Below are 24,156 nucleotides of genomic sequence, written 5' to 3' on the forward strand. Positions count from 1 at the left end.
CAGAGCTTTTTAAATGCTTTAACTCTTTTCCTTGCCCATAAGCTGTAGGTATGATCTTAATGTGAGTGACTGGTTTTATTCCTTTAAATTGCAGGAAGGCTGTGGCAATGCAGGTGTACTTAATCCAGTTTATCAGAATGACTTCTTGAATTCTTAGGTGTCAGATAAAACTTTTCAAGTTCTCAATATGAGCAAAAAATCATGGCCTCATGAAATCTAACTGCGTTCAGACTGAACAGGTGTTCCACCATATCTTACTGTGATGTGGGGCTGTTTAATTGCCTTGACTCCGCCTGCTTTGACTATCACTAACTTACATTAGACTGTATTTAAAAATTACTTTGTCTGATCATTGACTTTAGTTCCTAATGTTGAAGATTTTGCCTATGTTGATATCATTTTGAAATGAATGGCAGAAAGAATATTTAACTGAAAGTCCGACTGCTAAAGATAGTTTGATGGTAGCATGCTTCCAAATGAACATGCCAGTTAAAGAAAAAAGCTTACTATCCTAGGGCTAACTCAGGACAATGAATCTGTGTTGGATGATGAGGAGAAAGAGTTTAAATGTTGTGTGTTTCACTGTCGCATTTCACCGTCTGACCCAGGGGCGGCTCTAGACACCAGCGCGCCAAGCAGGCGCTTGGGGCGGCCGTTTCCCGGGGGGCGGCATTTGGCTCCGGTGGAGCTCCCGCCGGCATGCCTGCGGCAGGTCCACCGGAGCCCGGGACGAGCGGACCTGCCGCAGGCCTGACTGCGGCGGGTCCCGTCTTCCCGCGGCTCCGGGTGAGCTCCCGCAGGCATGACTGCGGCAGGTCCGCTGGTCCCGGGATACGGTGGACCTGCCGCAGGCATGCCGGCAGGAGCTCAACCGGAGCCGCGGGAAGAGGGGACCCGCCGCGGGACCGGGGAAGGGCGGCGCAGCGCTCCGCGCTGCTTGGGGCAGCCCGATTTCTAGAGCCGCCCCTGGTCTGACCTGTTGTCTACAGGTCAGACAGTGGGATCTTATAACTTTATATGCAGTATTGCCACACATATTTTACCAGGACAATCATGATCAGCAAATCATAAGTTTTCAAATGGCATCCCACAAGGCATACTTTGTATAAGGTTTACCATAATCCTGTAAATGGGATGAATATAAGGGTACAGACAGTCACAGTCTAAAGAGCTAGCATTGGGATGCAAAAATGTGAAGTAGGCCAGTGGCTTAAAACCAGAGCTAGACCAGCAGGGGAGCCTTGGGCCATCTGGGGCTCAAACACTAAATGAGACAGGACCAGTGAAGAGCTCCAGTTACTATAATTTACCAGATGAGCACCTAATCTATCATTCTTTCTATTAAGATTGGTTTTGGCAGTGGAAGATTTTAGACAATTTTATGAGAGGCAATCATAAATAAAGCCCAAGCTTTAAATGAAATTAAGTTGTTTGATTTTATTTATTTAGATTTATAAAAATAACAAAAAGGTGCCCTTAAATCTTGGGTGACCTTAATTTATTCAAAAACTGTATCAAACAGATATAAAAACAAGAAACCAACAAACTCACAAAATGTGTCTGTAACTAATCATCTGCTTGAAAAATCTTTGTATTTTTGAATGTAATAAACGATTCCATTCATTCTCACCTTTATTATTATTTAAAATTTTATGGACAAAGCATACAGTAGAAAATTAATCTGATCATGAAACTGAGATCTAACCTGTTAACAAATCCAAGATATTATGGTGGGATATGGTGCGATATAGGGAAAAATTTGGAATGTGTGACACTGTTGCCCAATCTATAAATATAGTGAAGCCATCTCACTAGTAAGTTATGTTCAATAAAATGTTTTTGTTAGCATAATCAATTTGCCATTATCTTTCTTTTGTACCCTAGGTGTAGTGGAAAAAAAATTGTTAATAAAATTAATGTAATTGGATATAAAGTACCTGCCTAACCTCATTTCAGTTTTCTCTTTTTCTGTCTGAGATTATCCGGTTCTGCAGTGATATTTTTTATAAACAGTAGTTGAAAGCTGAGCAGTAAGAAAGTTATCTGGTCATTAGAACCTCTCAGCTATTTGGCTCCATTTTGGTCTCTGAGTACAGCGGAGATCAGATATTTACTATTACTTTGGCAAACAGAAAATAACAAAAATAACCCTTCTGGGAAACTAGAGATACTAACAGTAATTTGTACTTTTCTTGCCACTTGTAAATTGGCATTTGAAACCGATACTAATTTTCAACTGTGGATCAAGATGTGTGCTCTAAACTAAATAAATTGTATTAGAGGAAAAAGATCATTGCAGAATAATTTGGTATTTACCCTTCTGTCTGTACCAGAAGGTTATTCCTTGGCTTATGTGGTATGCTGAATACACAGTGGAATATTAGAGGGTTGCAACATAGTTTAGAAGTGCTGCACATCACGAGTTGTCTAACAGGGGCTCTATGTACTGAATGTATTTATAGATTTCCAGTGGTTGCTAACAATCCATTTAATGTCACCATAGATAACTTGGCACAACCACTAAAGCTTGTGTGCTGTATGAATGATTCTTCTCTGTCCATTTGTTGAATTAGCCTAATTACATAATTTTCCAAGGGAGGCACATCATTGCCATATGTGTTATGTATGAAACATGTATTATACTGTAAATGCCAGTATCAAGAAAGTTGTGGTCTCTTGACCTATAAACATGTGCTTATTTGATTAACCCTTGATATACTTACTTTTAAAAATAATTCTTTTGTTGTTTGCTCCTCTGAAATCCTCTTTAGTCTAACCCCAAATTCAGTACTAGTATCTCATTAAAATATTTGTTGCTTGATAAAGTGCAGTAAACTTTGCACAGCGGGCTTTGCATGTCATCATGGATTTATAGATTTTAAAGCCAAAAGGGGCTCTTATGATCATCTAATCTGAACTCATGCAGAACACGGTCTATAGAACTTCACCCAACAGTTTTTGCATCAAGCTCATAACTTCTGTTCTAGTTACAGCTACATAATATTTAGAGAAAGATATCCAGTTTTGACTTCTGCTGCAAGTTATAGAGAATTCTTGGTTCAGTGGTTAATTATCCTCAATGTTAAAAACCTTTCAAATTTTTCAACATCCTTTTTGAAGTGCAGACACGAGTTGGACACAGTTTTCCAGTTATGGTCTCACTAATGCTGTTTACCGGGGTTAATACCATCTTCTACTCCTACCAGGTATTCCTGTGCTCATACCTCCAAGGATTGCATTCGCTGTTTTTAGTTAGCTACAGCATCACACTAGGAGCTCATATTCAATTGGTTATCTACAATTACCCCAAGTCCTTTTCAGAGTTGCTGCTTTCTAGGATGCAGTCCCTCATCTTATAAATGTGACCTACATTCTTGTTTCTAAATGTCTGATGTTACGTTTGGATGTATTCAAATGCATGTTGTTCAAGTGATCCCACCTTACCAAGCAGGCTAGGTCAGTCTATATAACTGACCTATTTCCATCATCGCCAGTCCACTAGTTTTTGTGTCATCTGCAAATATAACCAGCGATAATTTTATATTTTCTCATTATTGGGCTGAGACAGATCACTGCAGAATCCCATTGGAATCAAACTCCCTATTTGATGATGATTCCTTATTACAATTACTTTTTTCAATCTATCAATTAACCAGGTTTTAATCCATTTTATATAGGCTACATTGATTTTTGTATAGTGTTCATTTTTATCAGGATATCATGTGTCAAATGCTTTACAGAAGTCTAAGTATATTATGTCAATACGGTTCTCTTTATCAACCAAATTTGTAATCTCAACAATAAACTAGCAGCTTTGATACTTCTTTTGTATGTGTGCTACATATTTAGGGATTCTGGTTTTTGTTATGACAAAAGTATAACAAATAATTAAAAGTATTGAGAAAGATGTGTCTATTTACTTGTTCTCATACAAGAACAAAAGTAATCAGTTGAAAACTATAACCACATTAAAAAGCCACTTAGGACACAATAGCTGTGAACAAGTAAGGGAACTAGGCATTGTAATGATACAAATAATAATAATATGAGGATAATGAGCAAGAAATTATGCAGGCTGTGTGGTAACTTACAGCAGACAGTCTGAACAAGATGTGAATTCCATCAAAAGTCCCTCTAAAGGAACTTTGCCATTTTTGGAGGGTTTTTTTCTCACCCTTTGAATACATAGTATAAAATATATTTCGAAGGTGGTTGTTTTTGTTCAACGATGAATGTCTGATGTAGTTTATTTTCCAGCACAATTTGAATTCCTTTTTGTGTGTTTGTGCCCTTTGGATGTCTAGACATTGCAGCATTACAGTGCTTTAGAACTGTGGGTTTTTTCATTGTCTGTAGTGTTCAAACACATTGAAAGTCCAACTCTTCTGTTCTTCAATCTTAACTTTGAATTTTCTGCTCAGTGTACACTACAGCTGGTACCTGGAAACTGATCTAAGTTAATACTACTTTGCTAAGGCAGACATGTTGAGTGACAGACATAAGGGGCTTGATTAAATGATAGTGTAAAGAGCGCTGCAACAATTTAGACAAGGGCAAAGTAGTCACCTGGGACATGTCAGTGAGATGAAAATGTAATGTGCATGCTGGTGGAACCCATTACTAGTTTGCAATCCAAGTCTAATAACCTTAGTCAGGATTATGGTGAAGGAATGGAAAAGTGCAAGTCCAGAAAAGGCTTTTTGTTTATAGTATTATTTATAGTATTAATAATTTGTTGCATCAGCACCCAAAATGTGCTAATTGTATACACATATAGAAAGATTAATTCTCTGCTGCAAAGAGCTTGCTATCTAAAATACATGTAAAGGGAGAGTGAAATTTAGCATGTGCCTTGTTAGTGCCATAGATTTTTAAATATAAGCTATCCCTAATTGCTCCTCTATCTAGCCTTTATTAGTGGGTGACTTTCCCATAGGCAGAATAGTAGAAGTAGTAATGTCCTAACTCTTAAGCAAAAGACCGTAACTCCTGCCAAAGGCAAATAGAGCTTTATCGATACGTCTTGGCAGTTGTGCTCATGCAATTTAAGTGTATAGTCTAAAATATTCTTTTCCACGGCATACTTTGTCCATTTCTTTCAAGGCGGTGCATAGTATCTGCACCAGGTCAGATATAAAGATTTGCAGCAAGCAGCATTGCACTTGTCTCTCAACAGCCATTACAGGGACATGATGCAAAATGAGGGGCTGGGGCATTAATGTGAAAGTGGATAGACAAAATTATTAGTGATCCCACCATATGACACCACTGGACTCCACTAGTTGTTCACAGCTGGCAAGCAGCAGCACAGTCATGTTCTCTGGCTTTATAAATGCCTCTTTAGGGTGAAAATGTGACACTTGTTCTTGTATAGCTCTTAACAATTTCAGGCATGCGTGGAAGAATGATCACTAAACATTCCTTAGCTGTGAACACATTTTAGAAATCAGGCCACCAGTACCCATGGATGACTTAGCACTGCACCTAATTTATTTTACATCAGCAATACCACTCACACTATGCACCCTTACAGGTATCATATTTATATATGGAGATGCACTTAAGTCACAGCTTGTATGCCAGGAAATGAAGTGAGCTTAGGGTCTTGAACAGACTGAGGAATAGTCTAACAATTTTCCAGCACCACTGCTTAATTACTTACAGTGGGAAGATACGAAAACAAAAGTTAGAGATGGTATTTTGAACAACAACAACAAAAGTATTTTCTCATTTATCACCTGTTAAGACGATGGAGACAAAATGGCTAAGGCTGAAAGTGTTGTCAGGAAACCCTCACAGTTCTACGGGCAGAAAAGAGGAGGAGTTGCCCGCCATGTTTATGGAAGTTCCTGCAGAGAAATTTTTTCCTTAGCTGCAGGGACATTGGCTAGAGGGTCAATGATGAGTATAACTATTATGTTTATTACCATAATACTTATGAACCAACTGAGAACAGGGCCTTGTGCTAGAAAAAATGTTCCTGGTAGATAGTACTTTTACTACCTTGTCAGGAAGGATTCTTGCCTGGTAGGGAAGTATTTACATACAGAGAAAATGTTCCGTCTTTCATAAAAATCCAAGATTAAGCACAGTATCCCTTGCTGCCCTGCTAGGTATTGAGTTTCTATGTCCTGACTGGGCTCCTGGGTCCTAGAAGATCCAGGTTTAGAAAGAAAACCAAAGGAGACTGGCCACATAGTGACTGTGAGTACAGAGAATAGGGAGGGGGTAGGTTTCCATCAAAAATAAGAACTTATTAGTTTATATAGGGCTTTCATATGGTGAAATAAAAAGATTTTATCAAAATTTCACCTTGATAGGTGAAGGGAATGGAAACTTTATCATGTGGTATAACTGGAAGTTTTAGATAGTTGTTCAACTACAGATGCTCACATGAATTACATTTGAGACTTGCCCAAAACTTAAACCCTGATTCAGCAAAACACTTAAGCTTGTGCTGAAATGCATTTCTATTCAGCAAGTACCTACGTGTGTGCTTTCCCTTTGTATTTCTGGTTCTGAAAACGTGCAAATTTCCCAAACTGGTATCTATTTTTAGGTTCTAATAATAGTTTAGGATCACTTCACTTTTTTAAATAGCTGAAATTCTAATTTACTTTGGAATGGCATTTTTTCTCCTATCTTTACAGTTACCAAAGTTTGTATGTGAGGAAATTTAGGCATAAGAATCTTTGTGCTTTTTCCCCAATATTGAACTGAAATTAAGGCCAATTTGTTTTCTTCTCTTGTATGGTATAAAGGGAAGCTGAAGGGCAATATTGTAGCTGAAAAGGGTCAGGAAAGACAGTGAGGAGAGTGCTCAGAAGTATCCCAAGACACCCTCACAGCCCCTGTGCAGCAGGAAAAATGCAGTGATCATTTTGACTTTTTAAAATGCATAAACTGCAGCAAAAACCACCATTGTATCACCTCTAGTTGGCCCAAACACAAATAAATTGCAGTCTGTGCAATGTATCTTTTTGCTATGGAGCACATTCAGTGTGAAAACTAGGAACCTGAATTTAAGAATATTGCCTGTGTGTTTGTCAAAATCTTTAGTCATATCATGACTGGCTTTATTTCTTCTAAGAATTTCCATGATTACTTTATTAAGTTGAAATTACAGTATGCTTCCAAAGTGAATGATTACATATGTGTATTGCAAATATACTCATTGCTGTGTTGCTAGCCAGGTTCTTAAAGTTTAAATAAGCTGTAGATGTGAATTCTTTTCAATGGAAGGCTTATATAGAAAATTAATGCAATTACATAAATTAAAATAGTCCATTTTAAAAAAAAATTAAGGCCTCCATTTTCTTTGTTAGAAACCACGTTAATCCATAGAAGCTTCCATGTCCTTTTTGCCATTAAGAGCACTGTAAACATACATTTTAAGTGATCTTTTTTCTAATTGTGTGACAGAACAAAACTTGTCGGGTATTTGGAATTTGGTGCTCTTAAACCTAAAACTAGTGATTGCTGGTTAGATTAGTTGATAGAATAAATTTTTGTTTGAAAGAAATTAATTCTTAACTGTCAAACTATATTTAAACAAGTCCTCAAGCATTTGAATTTTCTTACCCACTGATGATGTTAAAATTACAAAAAGTGAGAATAAATTTACCTTTATGCTATATGTGACTGATAATGAAAGAGAAGATCATAACATTGTGTCTTTTTGTCAAGTTGTGGATCATTACCATTTTCACCCTGATATAAGACGTACAAATGGATTGATAAACTAGAAATGTATGCACTGCCTACATATTTGTTCTTATTATAGCAAAAATCAATGTGCAGCAGTCCAGCAGATGGCAGTAGGTTTTTTCTCTGTGGCAGGTGTTTGTGCTGTAGTATTAAAATATTTAATATAATTCCCTTTTATAGTAAATTAAATCAGGTTAGCTATCCAATAACAATGACACAAAACCAATTGGTTTTTATATTATTCAATTTTTATCTGTGGGCTTATTTTTGAATAATTTAAATTATATGATTTACACTAACACTGAATTCTGGATAGATATCAAATGGTGTTTCCTAACATTTCCACCATGAGTGTTCATGTTGGCAGTTTTCCAGGAGCTGCAGGGCCAAACCTACCTGGCATATAAAAAACATAATATTAATTAGTATTTGAATCTTCTTTGACAGAGATATAGAAATTGCTTGTTCTTCTGTTGAAAACCCCAGAATTGATCAGCTTTTTCAGCTTCAGTTCTGAAAAAGAATTGCTATGGCCTTCATTTTACACCTCTCTAGCTACACATTAATTCTTGGTGCCTATTCCTTGTTTCAATGAGGACAGTGGCAAAAATTCCATTGATTTCAGTAGTAGCAGGATCACTGAAGTACAGAGATTTCCCCTTTTTATTGAATACATGTTCAACAGCTGCTGCTTTCCATTTATGAAAATCCTGTACCACTAGTTTTCCATCTTGTCATTTCATATCAAGAATAAGACACTTCTGCAAGGTAAACAACAAAAGATGATCATGGTCTTGTTTAAAAATGGGACAGATAGCAATTTTGTAGAACGACTTTTTTGTAAGTCCAAAGGTGGCAATTACTAACCAGACAAACCATCTTGGAACACTGAGATAAAATAAATATTTTAAATAATCTGCAAGGTTATTCAGAGTATAACCAATTCTCAAAATAAATCTTCATAAAATGAATGATCTGAAATTAGAGATGTGCAATGAGACTCTCCTCTTCCTCCCCAAATTTTTTGGCTGCTCCACAAAATGACTGCACCGCACCTTAAAGGAGGGTGGGGGTATTGTCTGGCTTGCTGGGGAAAGGAGAATATTTCTTTAAGGGTGGGGGTGAGAAAGAGGCACAGATGCTGCTTCAAAAGCAGAGTGGGTCAGTGTGGTGAGACTGACTCATCCCCCATGGACCAGAAGGGATGGGAAGTTGATAAAGGGCAAGCCTGGTGGGAGAAACTCCTTTTCCCTGGACCAAGTGAAGCAGCATCCACCTTCCTACCCATGGCAAAATACCAAGTTTTGGTCAGGACCCTCTGTGGGTGTTGTGCTAGCCACTCCTTTGTTGTTGGGGAGGAATTTTTCCCTTGCCACCAGATTGGCCAAGGTGGAGTGGAGTTTTCTTAGTCTCCACCACAGCAGGTTTGTGGGGGAGGCTTTGTTACAGTGACTAGGGAAGGGAGTTAGGCTATGATGTCACAACTCATTAGGTAAGTGTGGGGTGGACCTCCAGTACAGGTACTGTGTAGGGAAGGATGCAGTGATCTGATAAATAGTTAGGTACGGGACTTAAAGGAGGTGTGTGTTAAAGAAGCAGAATGTGGGAGGGTGGTTTGGGGTGCCTATGACTGGTCTGGGAGGGAGCCAAGTTTTATATTTAGGGTATATTGAAAATTAAAATAGCTCTAGAAGAGTGGTTCTCCTTGCTGGGTAGAGATTCCTAAAGAGAGCGAAACTGGCCCTGTAGTTTGCTATGAGAGTCCAAACTATTTTTAACTTTGGTTGACAGCATCTGTAGGATTTCTGAAAGGTGTTCCCAGCTGTTTTTACTGTGATAAGTTATGTAAATATTTTCAGCCTTAGGTTCAGTCCTTATATATTGAATCAAAATAAATTCCACCAGTTGTGAAACTCTCCCTAGAATTAGAAAAAAAACCAATTGTTTTCCAATTAATGCATTTATAAAATTAACCCTTAAGGTTTAGTGGCATTGTTATTTACTGCTTGTTTAGAGAAGCCATACATTCTGCATTAAAGTAGCAAAATGGAAGTGACTGCATTCCTGCCAACTAAGAGAATTTGTGCCTAGACTCCTTCCTTGTAGGACAGTGATGACTGAATATATTCCCTATATCTATATTTTTGAGGAACATGCCAGCAGTAAGAAACTGCTGTTTCATGCTGCTAGAGCTAAAGGAAGTAGCCTCCCCACGTTCATAATTAAGGAGATCTTGTGATATCTGCATAGAAGAATGTTGGGTCAGAGGCACAAAGAAAGCAATTAGACATGTTTGGGGGGGTACTCAAAAACTGGAAAGACAGCACATTTTCTACAGTTTATAGTATGTCAGATAATGAATTTGTCAAAGAATGTGAAGAATGGCACCAATGAAAGACTGCTTAGTGTTTTATTATAATAACAACAGGCATGATCAAAACTAATCTTTGTGAATTAACAGTACTTATTCTTTATTACTGTATAGAGTCTTTTTTTAGTATGGTTACTTGTGAAATGTGCTGAGTAATTGGTTATAAGGTTTATCTGAGTGATCTATTTCTTCTCCAGAAATTCAGCATTCCATAAGTTAATAAGGCTTTTTTTTGCAAATTCCAGCTGGTTTCCTTGTGAAGAAATTCCTGTAGTTCCTGGATTCTCTAGGGAAAGTGGTGAACAACCCTGTGGTTTTCAACTGCAAAATGGATTGAAACTTTGTCTGAGATTATATGGTCATTTTTGTTTGAGGATGAAAAAGACTGCTAAAATTGCCATAGTTACAATAGTATTGCTGTATATAGAAGATGTATAGTAGTAAATCCATGCAAAAAACCCAAACTATTTTAACTAATGAAGTATTTTATCAGATTGTAAAAGCTCCATTTGATATAGTCTGTCTTACTATCTTTACAGATATACACAGGAATATTAATATGAAATACTGTCTTATTAAAATTATGACTGACAGCATGATTTGTTAAAGCACGGTACATTCCAATGTTCATATTTTTAATGATTTGTTTAAATACTTTGGCAAAGTGATGGCTTGGACTGCATACCTTTATATCACAGTCAAATGTACCTACAACAGTGGAAACTTATTTAAATAGAATTCCATATAAAATAAAAAATGTTTTCTTTTATTTATTTTTCTGGTTTACAAAAATGTATCCACTTCTCATGTGTCTGGGTGCATGTACAGTTCAAAAATGCCACCAAATTAGTTAACTGGTGTTAATCGAACATGCATTATATTTCATCCCTCAAACCTAGAGTATACGTAATCCCAATTAAATTCCTGCTTTAACCTATTCAGGTAAAAGTCTGAGAAAACAGATGGGATTTTACATTGTGCTCTGAAGGTCAACAAACTTTAGTCATGCAGGGGATGTGACTTCCAGGGTCTCCAGATAATTAAATCTAGGTCTGTTGAGCAACAACTGGCTCTGTATGTTGGAAAGTGAGGAAGATCTGGTCTCTCAGGTAACTAAGATCCAAATGGTATGCTGCCAAACTTTCAGAATAAAAACCAGCACATTGAATTACACCTGGAGGCATGTAGGGAGCCAGTGCAGTCTGGTGTAATGTGATCCCTTTGGCTAGCCTCATTAAGTGGATGAGTTGCTATACTCAGCAGCAGGTGTAGCTTCTACATGGTCATCAGGTGTAATGCCATGTAGAGTGTATTACAGGACTCTCATCTAGACATAAAAAAACCAAGGGTGACAATAGCAAGATACACATTCAGGAGAATAGTTGAGCTAAATAAGGATGAAAAAGTTACTGTCTAGCCACTGATAGATGTATGTGAGACCCTCAGAGCAGATACAGTCACCCATCACCAATTACTGAGATCTCACTGAAAGGTATTAATTGAATCACATGTGATCCTATTCATTTCTGCCAGGTCCAAAGTTAGTTCAAGAAAACTTTGTGATCAGTGATATCAGACTTCTGACATACTAGAAGGAGTCAAACATACCTACAATATGTGCATAAAGGTGCAGTAATAAAGTATTTACCAGTTTTCAGTCTCTTTAAAGTGCTGTAGCATAATTTTTGTGAAAGACTAAAGCAGAGGATAAATGGCTAGTTTGGCATCCTGTTTATCCATATTGAATAGACTTCGGCCCTGCTCCTGCAGGTGACTTCAGAGGATCTCTGTATGTGTTCAGGGGGTGTACCCATTTACAGTTTTAGGTTCAGGTCCTTTTTTCTTTTAAACAGAAACCAGTTGTTATTTATTTTTCATACAGTTTGACAGCACTACATTTTTTATACGAAAATGAGGAAACAGTTATTCTCCTTCATGGCAATGTGAAGGGTTTTAGTCAGTATTTTGGTACTTTTTAATAATTACATTATCAGAGTGTCTGTGCATATAGTGTCTTCTATAAAGCTGTTGGGATTTTCGTATAGGTAGCTAAAAATAATGTGTGTTTGATTCTTTCAAAGATTCCATGCAATATATATATATAAAAAAATTCTAAGTGATCTTGGTCCTTAAACATTCTAAAAATATTTCTTTGTAGGAATACTAGCCTTATTTATAAGAGTTGCTTCTTTCTATTAATTAACTGAAGTGTATCTGTTTTCAAGGGAACAAAAGAGACTGAAGGTGAAGAAGAGGAGTCTGGTTTAATTCAGCCTGCTGAAGTGTTTGCTCCCAAAAGCCTGGTGTTGGTGTCCAGACTAGATTATCCAGAAATTTTCAGGGTAAAGAACTCCCAGCTGCCATTTGTAATATGTGTCAGTGTACAAATCTGTTTTTAATGAGCAGCAGTGACAAGTAGTTTTGATTTAAAACATCTCTACATTGGTTTGGGAATTTACCAGCACAAGTAGAATTAGACTGTACTAAATAAAAATCAATGTCTAGGAGACTGAATGCCCCTCTGGGTTAATGCAGTGCCCTTTTACTCACAGAGGGCCTAGTTTTAAATCTACATAGACCACAAAATAAAGTCTTACTGAGCTCAGCTAAAAACGTAATGAAAAAAATCTTCATGACAAAACCAATCCTTATAGGTAAAATTAATCTCAACTGATACAAAAAAATAATATTAAGAATTAAGTAAGTATCAAAGATTATAGTATATGAATTATCTTCCTACCTATAAAGTGAGTGAATTAGTGACTCTTCCAGATCAATTTAAGATACATAAAGATTCTAAGGAATCTAAGATTTCTTTCAGTTGGTATTGTGACTGACCTGAAGTAAACAGAAAACTTAAATTTTTATCAAGCCTCTTGCACTTTCAGGTGTTTAAAAAAATTATTATATTAACTGAAGCAAAAATAGTTCAGCCTAGTAATGCAGGAATAATTCATTTAATAGTAAGTTGCTGCCATAGTGTCGAAACTATTTGTAACTGGATAACTCCTAACAAATTGATCCATTTTTCAGAATTTTCAATATTTTCGCAAGCTTACAATAGAAGGCAGCCAAAGTGCTATTACTGAGCAGTGTAATTTACTCTATCCCTTCCTTCTCTAAGACTTATTGGGAACCAATATCGTATAATCTATTGCTAAACAAATAGTTTTATCAGTTTTGTCAAACTTACGATGAGAACACTTAATCAAAATTGAAGAGATGCAAAATAAAGATACTAATGCTAAAATGTCAATGCTGTTTATTTTAAAATAGTCTTTTAATGAAATAACAAATACAAACTGTAAATAGAGAAGACATACAAATGTGGATCACTGATGCTCAGAACAATATTGGGATTATAGAGGTAAAATTGTAGGCATAAGTCCGAAATCAGATTCTATGAGCATGGATCCCTGCACTGACATGAATTCCCAATGATTTAGTGGTACTTTACATAAACATGGAGATTTATGGAAGGAGATCTCAGTGCTTGAGCAAGGGAATTCAGATTAAGCATTATATTTCTCTTTAAAATATGGATACACACACTCTGTAGAGTTTTGAAGTCCAACAAGAATTCAGGGGGGTTGATGTGACGTTTCTTCAACTGAGTGAATTCTTTTGCAGAAAATTACTTTTTCTCCTTTTGAAATGTCCTTCATTGTCCTATGACATGTTTATCTTAAAGTTATTGTATATTTGTCAGCAATTATCAGTGTTTGTCTTCACCACATAACAATTTTATATATTTATTATTCAACATAGGCTTGCCTTGGCTTGATCTACACTGTGCATGTGGACAGCCTAAATGTGTCCTTGGAGAGTCTCATTGCAAATCTCTGTTCATGCCTTGTCCCTGCGGCCGGAGGCTCTCAGGTAAGTGGAAAAAAGTATTTTTCCAGTTAATTTAATTTATGAAGAAAACAAAAAATAAATTCTTTAAATATTTTCATTGAAAAAAGGATCATAGTTCAGCTGAGTGTTGTCCCTGTAGCCTGCCTTCTAAAGACAGAAAAAATTCCATTCCAGGTTAAGGTCAAAGGGTTAATTTTGTTACTGGATTTGCTTTTTACAAGGCATAGTAACAAATCAAGCAGTTTGTTATGAGTTCAACTTTTTTTTTAATACTATGTGTTCAAAAATAATTCTGTTTTATGCATTTTTTTCTTGTGGGCTCTGTTACGTGCCTTCCTTTTTCATTCACTTTGTGTATGTGTGATGGTATAGTTCGAGATTCCATTGCCCCTTTAATACAATTGCTACTTCAGTGCTAATTGTTTCTGACTCTCATTTTTTATGATTATGAAGTAACAATATATTTATTCAGATTTCTAAAATGCAACTGAAGGTATCCAAAGTACTCCAGAAACTAAAAATTACAGAATAAGCAAAGGAGTGTCCATAAGTATATCTACCTCGTCCTCAGCAGTCTTAACAAAGAGAGGAAGAAGTTACTTTCAATACAGATGTTGTCCAAACTGCAGGAATGTAATATGTGGTATTGCTCTAAGACAAAATTATAAAATAACAATTATTTAATGAAGAAATAAATTATTTGATAGTCATTCTTACATGCAGTTAAAATAGGAATAGCATATTATGCCAAGATAACGAGTGCCACCAATCTCTCTCTGTGAAAGCACAACGCTACAGAATTATCAAAGTTAACTGGAAGAATAAATAAATCTTCATGTGAATTGAACTACAAGTAACTCCTATGCTGATTAATGTAATTGGTGAGTAATATATTGTAGCTGGAAGTCAGGTTGCCATGAAGATTACAGATTCTTGATAACGGACATTCTCAGGCCTGGTTATCTATAGTATCTACTAACTGAAAAATCTCTAATCATTTTTATAGAAATGGGATCTGTACACTATAAGCTAAACAAAGTAGTGGATAGTCCATTTTTCTAGTTCTAGTTTCATCAAGGATAATTGGGAAGATTTCTTTCAGGGTTTTTGGACTTTTCTAAATGAAGAAAAATTGCAGTCTAACTATTTTAACTATTTTAGAGCTTCTTCAGGACCTAAAATTCTCTTGATGTTATACTAATTTCCTATAGATCTAACATAACCTCATTCAGTAACATTTATTATATTGACTATAGTATCTGAAACTATTGACAAAATTACAAAAAGCTAACAAGCACTGAAAGGTCTGATTCAAATAAAGTAACTCTCTTTGATCTATTTTTTTTAGCAACACATCTTTAAGTAGGAAGTCAAAATTCATATGCATCATTGTGGAGGAGCTTACAGTTGATCCTGGCGGTACTGTTCCTGTTTAAGTTAGTGCTTTTAGTCCTTAACCTTCATCAGCACCAAAATCACTCTCACAAAATAAAATCTAGAAATTAAAAAAAAAAATCTTCAAATATTGATGTTACATTTCTCTAATATTGCAGAAATGGGGGGCATTTTTGAACAGTGGAGAAGCTATAATCTACATATGTTTTCCTTGGGTGAGAATCCAGGTCTTTGTTCAATAGCTTAAATAGTGAGACATCCCTGAAAATTAGATTATCAATTTGATATTAGAGTTTTATAAATTGAATTTAGAATGCACGTTCTGTACACTTTGCCTCTCTGCTCTCCTATGGGCCCTCAGTTTCCTTGAAGCAACCCTGGAGACTCCCAGCTCTTTCCCGTTTTGATTCCATGCTCCACTTTGTAGGCATCATCTATTAAATAGGAATTTCATCAGTCTGCCAGCGCCACTCCTTAATCAGATGAAAGGGTCACTGTTGATGTAAGATGCTCCCTTCTCCTTTAATTCAAAACAGTAGAGATCTGCGCTTGCCCAGCATTCTCCCCTTTCTTGGTAGGGACAAGTGACTATGCTAAGGAATTCTCATGGAGCCTAGGTTCTAACACGGGTACGCAACCTATGGCATGGGTGCCGAAGGCGGCATGCGCGCTGATTTTCAGTGGCACTCACGCTGCCCGGGTCCTGGCCACCAGTCCGGGGGGGGGTGGGGGGTGCTCTGCATTTTATTTTAATTTTAAATGAAGCTTCTTAAACATTTTAAAAGCCTTATTTACTTTACATACAACAATAGTTTAGTTATATATTATAGACTTATAGAAAGAGACCTTCTAAAAATGTTAAAATATATTATTGGCACATGAAACCTTAAATTAGAGTGAATAAATGAAGATTTGGCACCCCACTTCTGAAAGGTTGCTGTCCCTGTTCTAACATGACAGTGCAGACAACTACCACTACCTAGGTTGCTGGAACTAACCCATTAGGGTTTTTTTTTATTATTGCAGTGGGAGAAAAAGGTTTGGGAGACTGTTAGATACTTTTCTTAGTTTAAAGGGGAAAGGACATAAACTCAGTGTCTTTTCCTCATACCTGTTCACAGCCCTTTTAACATTGGCTCAAACAGAAAAGGACAAACAATATCGGTGAGGATTTCCCCACCAGCACTGCCATACAGATTAATTTCGCTTACAGTTTTCTTTCCTCATGCCTAGAAACTCTTGTGCCTCCCTTTCAGATATACTAATGTAATGTGTTCTTCGACTGGTTCACACCTGTATTCTACTTAGGTGTGTACATGTCCAGCACAAGCAGAGCTGGAAAGTTTTCCATGCAGTATGCAGTGAGGCAGTGCACATGCCGCATGCCTCCTTATGGCCCCTCCTGAGTCTATTTAAGGGTGGCAGTGCCCCAACTCTCCTCACTTTATTCTCACCACCTGGGCCTGAGACAGAGGCCTCCTTGTGGTGTATCTCATGGTTACTATACAGTTAGAAATTTTTCCCATATGTGCTTTTGTTTTTAGCTTTCTGAAGTTAGTTGTAGTTTAGCAGTAGTAGCTCACAGTTAGCAATAGTTTAGATAGTTTTAGTAGATTAGCATAGAGTCTGGAGGCGTGCCACTACCAGCCTTCAAACATTGTTCCTAGTGTGGGTTAGATTTCCCAGTTATCCCCACACATGCTACTTCTTATGCCTCCGTGAGGGGCACATCAAAGAGAAGTGTGGTATTTGTCATTCTTTTAAAAAGAAAATACAAATATCTAGAGATTTATGCCTCAAATAGCACCTTATGTAACAGATGAGGTAGCCTGTTTTGCCCAGTCCTCCAGCCCCAGAGCTGGGCTCTGAGGTAACCACAGTCTCAGACAGGTTTCTGAACTCACTCTTCTCAACAGATGAGAAGAGGTTGATCCTCCTCTAGAGAGCCACTATGAATAAGAAACCATAAAACAAACAAGAGACATTCCAAGTCCAAAAAGGACTCCAGACTTCTCTGGGACTTGTCTGGAGCACGGTTTAGAGTCGGGCCTTCATCCTATCTCTCCCTGGTACGAAGATGAGATTGTATTGCTATTGTGCTGTTGCCTTCAGCACCACGGCAGGGTGTACATTGAGTTCAGTGCCAATACACCGGTCCTTTTGGACCCATCAATGCTGGGGGAGGAAAAGCTCAGTGGTTTGAGCATTGGTCTGCTAAACCCAGGGTTGAGAGTTCAATCCTTGAGGGGGCCGTTGGGGATTTAGTTTGGGATTGGTACTGCTTTGAGCAGGGGGTTGGACTAGATGACCTTGTGAGGGCCCTTCCAACCCTGATATTCTATGAATGCTGCAGGCTTTTAAAGCAGTGTCTGACCTCCTTAGCATTTCTGTCCCAATGGCATAAGACTCTTTAATTGAAAATATACCTTCAGCCATTCTGGGATGGAATGGAATACAATATGTTCTGGTTTTGATTCAAAGAGGCAGTAAAGATGCTCCCCTGACACCGACTTCAGTCTTGCTCTCTACCAGATTGGTATAACCTTTGAGTTTGAAATCTGTGTCAATAGTTTATCATGCACCTCAAGTTTTGGCACCAAATTATTCATCTGCTATGACACTGGCACCACCTGAAAGGCCCCTTCCTTGCACCAAAATTTGAGAGGGGCCCTTTAACATATGGGGGTGCATCTAGGATTCCAACCACTGTACCAACCTTGGTACTGATGTTGCTGACTTCCCCCTGGACTGTTGACTCAATAGGATACCTGCTAGCCACTCCAGGCATGGCTTCTCCACTACCCTCCGTTTTTTTCCTCCAATTCTGACTCCGAATCATGCTCCTCTTCGCCTTCCCCTCTTAGGTGAAAAGTGAAAAGAGCCTCTGACACGTTTGTGGAAGGGGAGCATCAGTACTAAGAGCAGAACCACCTTGGTACTGGGAACAGACTGCTTTGGCTGAGTTCATACTGGCCTCCAATTCCATACCCACTGTATCTGTGAACCTATGGGCACTCCTGGGGAGTTCTTTGATTGTAGACCTGTTCCATAGGAAAGTCCCCACCACTAAGCTACTCTGAAGCACAGCTGGTTTCACAGCAGAACTCATAGGCACCTTCTACTGAGCCACCGCAACATCACCCTGAACCTGTGGCCCAGTTTCAGTTGTGTTGCAGAAAGAGCCCATTCCTCCTGTACCATTGTCGTCATCTTTGTCTGAGGACTCTTTGAAACCAGATGATTTTAAGTTGTACCAGGACCTTTTAAGGAAGATGGCAGCAGCATTTGGCATTCAGGCTGAATGTGTCCAAGAGAGCATGCATAACCTTCAGGACATCTTGCAATCATCAGCCACTGGGAGGGTTGCTCTTACAGTGAACAAAGCACTTTTGGCACCCACTAAAACCTTGTGGAATATGCTGACTTCCACAACTCCCACTGCTAGGCATACAGAAAAACACTACCATGTTTCCATGCATAGCTGTGAGTGTTTCTATCCCCACTGTGATACACCCAGGCCAGTTGGGAACAGCAGAGTAATAGAAGGGAGATATACTGGCCACTGGATAAGCAGTTTTATGTTCCCTGAGTGACCAGAGCAGGGGCTGCTCCAGGCTAATGAGAACACCTGACTCCAATTAATCTGCTAAGAGTCAGGTGAGGCTGTTAAGCACCTGACTCTAATTAAGGCCCCTCTGATGCTATAAAAGGGCTCACTCCAGTCAGGCCAAAGGGAGCCAGAGGAGAGGAAGTGCATGCGAGGAACTGGGAGAAAGAGGCGTGCAAGAACTTGAGAGTGAGTAGGAATACTGCTGGAAGACTGAGAAGTACAAGCGTTATCAGACATCAAGAGGAAGGTCCGGTGGTGAGGACAGAGAAGGTGTTGGGAGGAGGCCATGGGGAAGTAGACCAGGGAGTTGTAGCTGTTGCACAGCTGTTCCAGGAGGCACTCTAGACAGCTGCAGTCCACAGGGCCCTGGGCTGGAACCCGGAGTAGAGGGCAGGCCCAGGTTCCCCCCTAACCTCCCAACTCCTGATCAAACACAGGAGGAATTGACCTGGACTGTGGCTTCTGCCAGAGGGGAAGATCTCTGGGCTGTTCCCCAGCCCACAAGGTGAATCTGTGAGGCGAGCAAATCCACCAATAAGCGGAGGACCCACCAAGGTAGAGGAGGAACTTTGTCACAACTGGTGTCAGGAGTGGGATTTGGTGTGCACAGCGCGGTGAAAGAAGGAGGGATATTTAAAAAAAAAAAAGGGAGAGGGTTTTTTTTTCCCACCACAATGGATGACATAGTACAGGCATTGATACAAGTTATGGCGGCCCAGCAGGAGGCTACCTGTGTCCAGGCAGCCGCCCAACAGGAAGCAGGGTGGCTGCAGCAAAGACTGAGCTATGTTGCAGGAACTGGTAAACCACGTAAAGACCCTTACAGAGCTGAACTGTGGCTGCAGAAAATGATGCGGGAGGATGATGTAGAGGCATACCTTCTGGCCTTTGAGAGGACAGCCCTATGTAGGCCTGGCCTCGAGATCAGTGGTCTGGCATCCTCGCCCCATTCCTGTGTGGGGAGGCCCAGAAGGCCTACCATGATCTGCCTGAAGAGGCTGCAGCAGACTGCCCCCAGATGAAACCAGAGATCCTGGCCAGATCTGGGGTAACGACCGCAGTGCAGGCCCAGCGGTATCACGAGTGGAGGTACCAGGAAGACAAAACCCCATGGTCCCAATTGTATGACCTCATCTATCTTGCACTAAAGTGGTTGTGAACGGAGTCTCGGAGTCCGGAAGAGATACTAGAGGTTCTGGTCATCGACCGGTACATGAGGGGACTACTGCCAGACCTTTGAATCTGGGTAAGCCAGAATGAACCCTCCACCTATGACGAGGTTGTCGCCCTGGTAGAGAGGCGAAGGACAGTGAGGGAGCTGACCCAACCACTTGAGGAAGAGGCATCCCGGGTTAAACCAGCAGCACTAAGCCCTAAAGATCGGGTGACTGGGCCACCAGGAGGGCCCAGGTGGAAAAAGAGAAGGGCTGAAGGCCCACCAGAGACCACAAAGAGTCAGAGCACTGAGAGAAGAGAATTGTTATATTAGTCTGTGCAAACCAAGAGACCTGGGAATGCCTAGGGCTCCATACAGATGTTATGCCTGCGGGGAGTGGGGGCACACAGCTACACAGTGTCCCAATGCTGAGGAGCCTATGCAGTGGGCAGACCCATGCTCACTAACCCCACATATGTACACCAGACCTGTGAAACTAAATGGGGTAGAAACCATGGCACTGGTTGATTTGGGAAGTGCTATCACGCTTATCTCAGTGAAACATAGTCAGCTGCTGCAGGCTAAACGTATGGGGATAACAGGCGTCCATGGGACAGTTAGTTACTACCCCACCATTCCAGTAAAATATCGAGATCCAAGGGAACACTACTGAGGTAGCAGCAGGTGTAGTCCCTAAACTCCCATACCCAGTGCTCATAGGGAGGGACTTCCCAGGGTTTGGAGACTTACTCCCAGTAGGGGGATTTGAGAAAGATGGGAACCCTGAAATTAGTGAGACATCCACAGCAGACTGTCAACCCGCAATCTTCTCTGAAATATCCCCAGATTTGTTCTCCACTCACAGACAGGGTAGAAAGACGAAAAGGGAAAGAAGGGCAGCTAAGGCCTTGGGAACCCGAAAACTGACCCAAAGCCAGAGGATCGCTCTCATAGGTAGGCAGACCCGAGCAGCTGAAAAGGAGGCCGCCCAGGAGGGAGAAGCACCCGAGTCTGACCCCCCACCCTAATGCCTCTGAACCAGTAGAGGTAACAGAGACGGGGCCCTTAGATCTCGGGCAGATTAGCCACGGGAGAGGAAATTTTGGATGGGACCAGGCAGAAGACCCAAGGTATGACAACATCAGGAAGGAGGTGACCGAAATAGATGGATGGGGTCCCCGTGGAAGGGAAAACCCAGGGGCCAGGACCCTACTTCATAATGAAGAAGGATCTCTTATCTGGTTGCACCAGTACAGGGGCAGAAGGTACAGCAGTTCCTAGTAACTCAAAAACACCAGACCACTGTATTAAGTCTTGTCCATAGTCATTTTTTGCAGGGGCGTTTGGGGGTAGAGAAGACTCTGGCATGGGTCCTACGACGGTTCTTCTGGCCCGGAATACATGAAGTGCGGAGGTACTGTGCATCCTGCCCAGAGTGTCAGCTGCACAGTCCCCATCCCCACTTGAGGACACCTTTAGTACCCCTTCCCATCACAGAGGTCCCCTTCGAGCGAATAGCGATGGACCTAGTGGGACCCCTGGAGAAGACAGCTCTGGGCCACCAATATATACTTCTTGTTTTGGACTATGCTACTCGCTACCCAGAAGCTGTCCCCCTGCGGAACATGGACGCTAAAACGATAGCCAAAGAGCTGGTGGGGATCTTTGCCCGAGTGGGGCTACCGAAGGAGATATTAACAGACCAAGGAACCCCATTTATGTCGAAGCTAATGAAGGACCTCTGTACGCGGCTCCATATACATACCCTAAGAACTTCAGTCTATCATCCGCAGACTGATGAGTTGGTAGAAAGGATTAACCGAACCCTCAAGGCTATGATAAAGAAGGTGTTAAGTCGGGATGGGAAGGACTGGGACACCCTCCTACCTTACCTTATGTTCGCTATCCAGTAGGTACCTCAGGCCTCAACTGGATTCTCCCCCTTTGAGCTGTTATATGAGCGCAACCCCCGAGGCATCCTAGACATAGCCAAGGAAATTTGAGAGGAGGAACCCAGTGAGGGGAAGAATATAATAGAGCATGTGCTACAGATGAGGGACCGGATAGCTTGGGTCACTCCCATAGTGAGGGAGTACCTAGAGAAGGCCCAAGAGGCCCAGCAAACCTACTACAATCGTCAAGCCAAAGTTCGTCAGTTTCAGCCCGGTGACCGAGTAATTTCTCAAAGGTGTTATTCCTCTCTATCCCCCTATAAAGAATGCAGTTACTATGTGGGACTTAAATACAGTGCTGGCAACTTTTATGGGCCCCCCATTTGAGCTGCTAGCTAATTGCTCTCTAGCTCAACTTCCTCAGAAAATAGCTTTTTTCACTGCAACAATGTGAGCCAGAAAAGTGGGAGAATTTCAATACTGTATGGCAGGTCCTCCATTTACAGAGTTCTTTAAAGATAAGGTGACCTTAAGACCACATCCAAAGTTTTTGGCCAAAGTTATATTATGACTTTCATCTAGAACAAATGATATACTTATCTGTATCTTTTCAGAAGCCGCAGTCCAGAAAGGATGAACAGTGTCTTCATACACTAGATGTGCGAAGAGCACTGGCATTCTGTTTAGATAGAATGAAGCCATTTCAAGCATCTCTCCTTGCCTTTTTGTTTCTTATCAGATAGAATGAAAGGTCAGGCAGTTTCAGCGCAGACTATCTCTAGATGAATTACAGCATGCATTACAACAGCCTATAGGGCAGCAAACCTTTCCCACACTGGAAAGACTCCTTGCTCATACCACAAGAGCACAAGCGATCTCTGTGGCCATCTTACAAGACATATCTATTCTGGACATAAATGCTGTTGCGTGGGCCTTTACTCAGCATCATGCTATCACAACTGCTTCCAGATCTGATGCAAACTTTAGAAAAACAATCTTGCTTTTGCTATTCAAATAGACTTCATGCCTCAGCTCTTACCTGAACTGCTTGGGAGTCACCTGAGTGGAATACAGATGTGAAGAAGAAAAAATTATTACTTACCTATTCTGTAACTGTTGTTCTTCAAGATGTAGGCTATACATGTATTCCTTGACTCTCTTTCTGTCCCCTTTGCACTGGAGTCTTGAGCCATATATTCTGGTACAAAAGAACTCTGGAAGGCTGAGGTGGTGCAGTCCTTAAATAGCCTTCTAAGGGGCTACGAGGAAGTGTGCGGTGCATGTGACACCCTGACAGGTACTGCTATGGAAACCCTCTGGCTCCAGGTCACAGGAGCGCGCATGCACACCTGAGTGGAATACACATATGAACCACACTTAGAAGAACAGTTACAGAATAGGTAAGTAACCATTTTTTCTCTTCTTCAGAGAGGTAAAATGACAATCTCTCTGAAGTAAAAATATCAAATTAGAAAGCAGCAGAAATATAATTAGATTCACACTGTAAATTCTCAGGAAATTATCCACCACAGGAATTCTCCTCCTCCTTATGAGGAGAGGCTGAGGGAACTGGGATTGTTTAGTCTGCAGAAGAGAAGAATGAGGGGGGATTTGATAGCTGCTTTCAACTACCTGAAAGGGGGTTCCAAAGAGGATGGATCTAGACTGTTCTCAGTGGTAGAAGATGACTGAACAAGGAGTAATGGTCTCAAGTTGCAGAGGGGGAGGTTTAGGTTGGACATTAGGAAAAACTTTTTCACTAGTAGGGTGGTGAAGCACTGGAATGGGTTACCTAGGGAGGTGGTGGAATCTCCTTCCTTAGAGGTTTTTAAGGTCAGGCTTGACAAAGCCCTGGCTGGGATGATTTAGTTGGGTTTGGTCCTGCTTTGAGCAGGGGGTTGGACTAGATGATCTCCTGAGGTCCCTTCCAACCCTGAGATTCTATGATTTTATGTACAATAATATGGTTCAACCAGACTTTTGGATTTACTGTAGAGTTCTCTAATATTTTTAAACACAAGTACAAAACAAGGAGAATTCAGGTGTGTATGGTTGACTCTCCACCAGTTTGCTTTGAAGAAAACCAAATATCTTTCCCACTATCTACAATCTCGCTAAACTTTATTGTAGGGCTATTGAAGTCTCTAGAAAAGTGGACTTAGCTGTA

The 24,156-nt window shown here is 40.2% G+C and overlaps 1 protein-coding gene across 3 annotated transcripts in view; it reads left to right on the top strand.

Moving 5' to 3' along the window:
* Window positions 1-24,156, top strand: part of SBF2 (SET binding factor 2) — a 599,778-nt gene that overhangs the window by 274,103 nt on the left and 301,519 nt on the right. For all 3 annotated transcript variants that reach the window (XM_039537930.1, XM_039537931.1, XM_039537932.1), the window contains exons 4-5: window positions 12,304-12,420; window positions 13,847-13,957. In XM_039537930.1, coding sequence (XP_039393864.1) covers window positions 12,304-12,420; window positions 13,847-13,957 — 228 coding nt within the window. The remainder of the gene's footprint in view (window positions 1-12,303; window positions 12,421-13,846; window positions 13,958-24,156) is intronic.

Source organism: Mauremys reevesii, linkage group 4 (genome assembly GCF_016161935.1).
Source record: "Mauremys reevesii isolate NIE-2019 linkage group 4, ASM1616193v1, whole genome shotgun sequence".
NCBI classification, from domain to species: domain Eukaryota; kingdom Metazoa; phylum Chordata; order Testudines; family Geoemydidae; genus Mauremys; species Mauremys reevesii.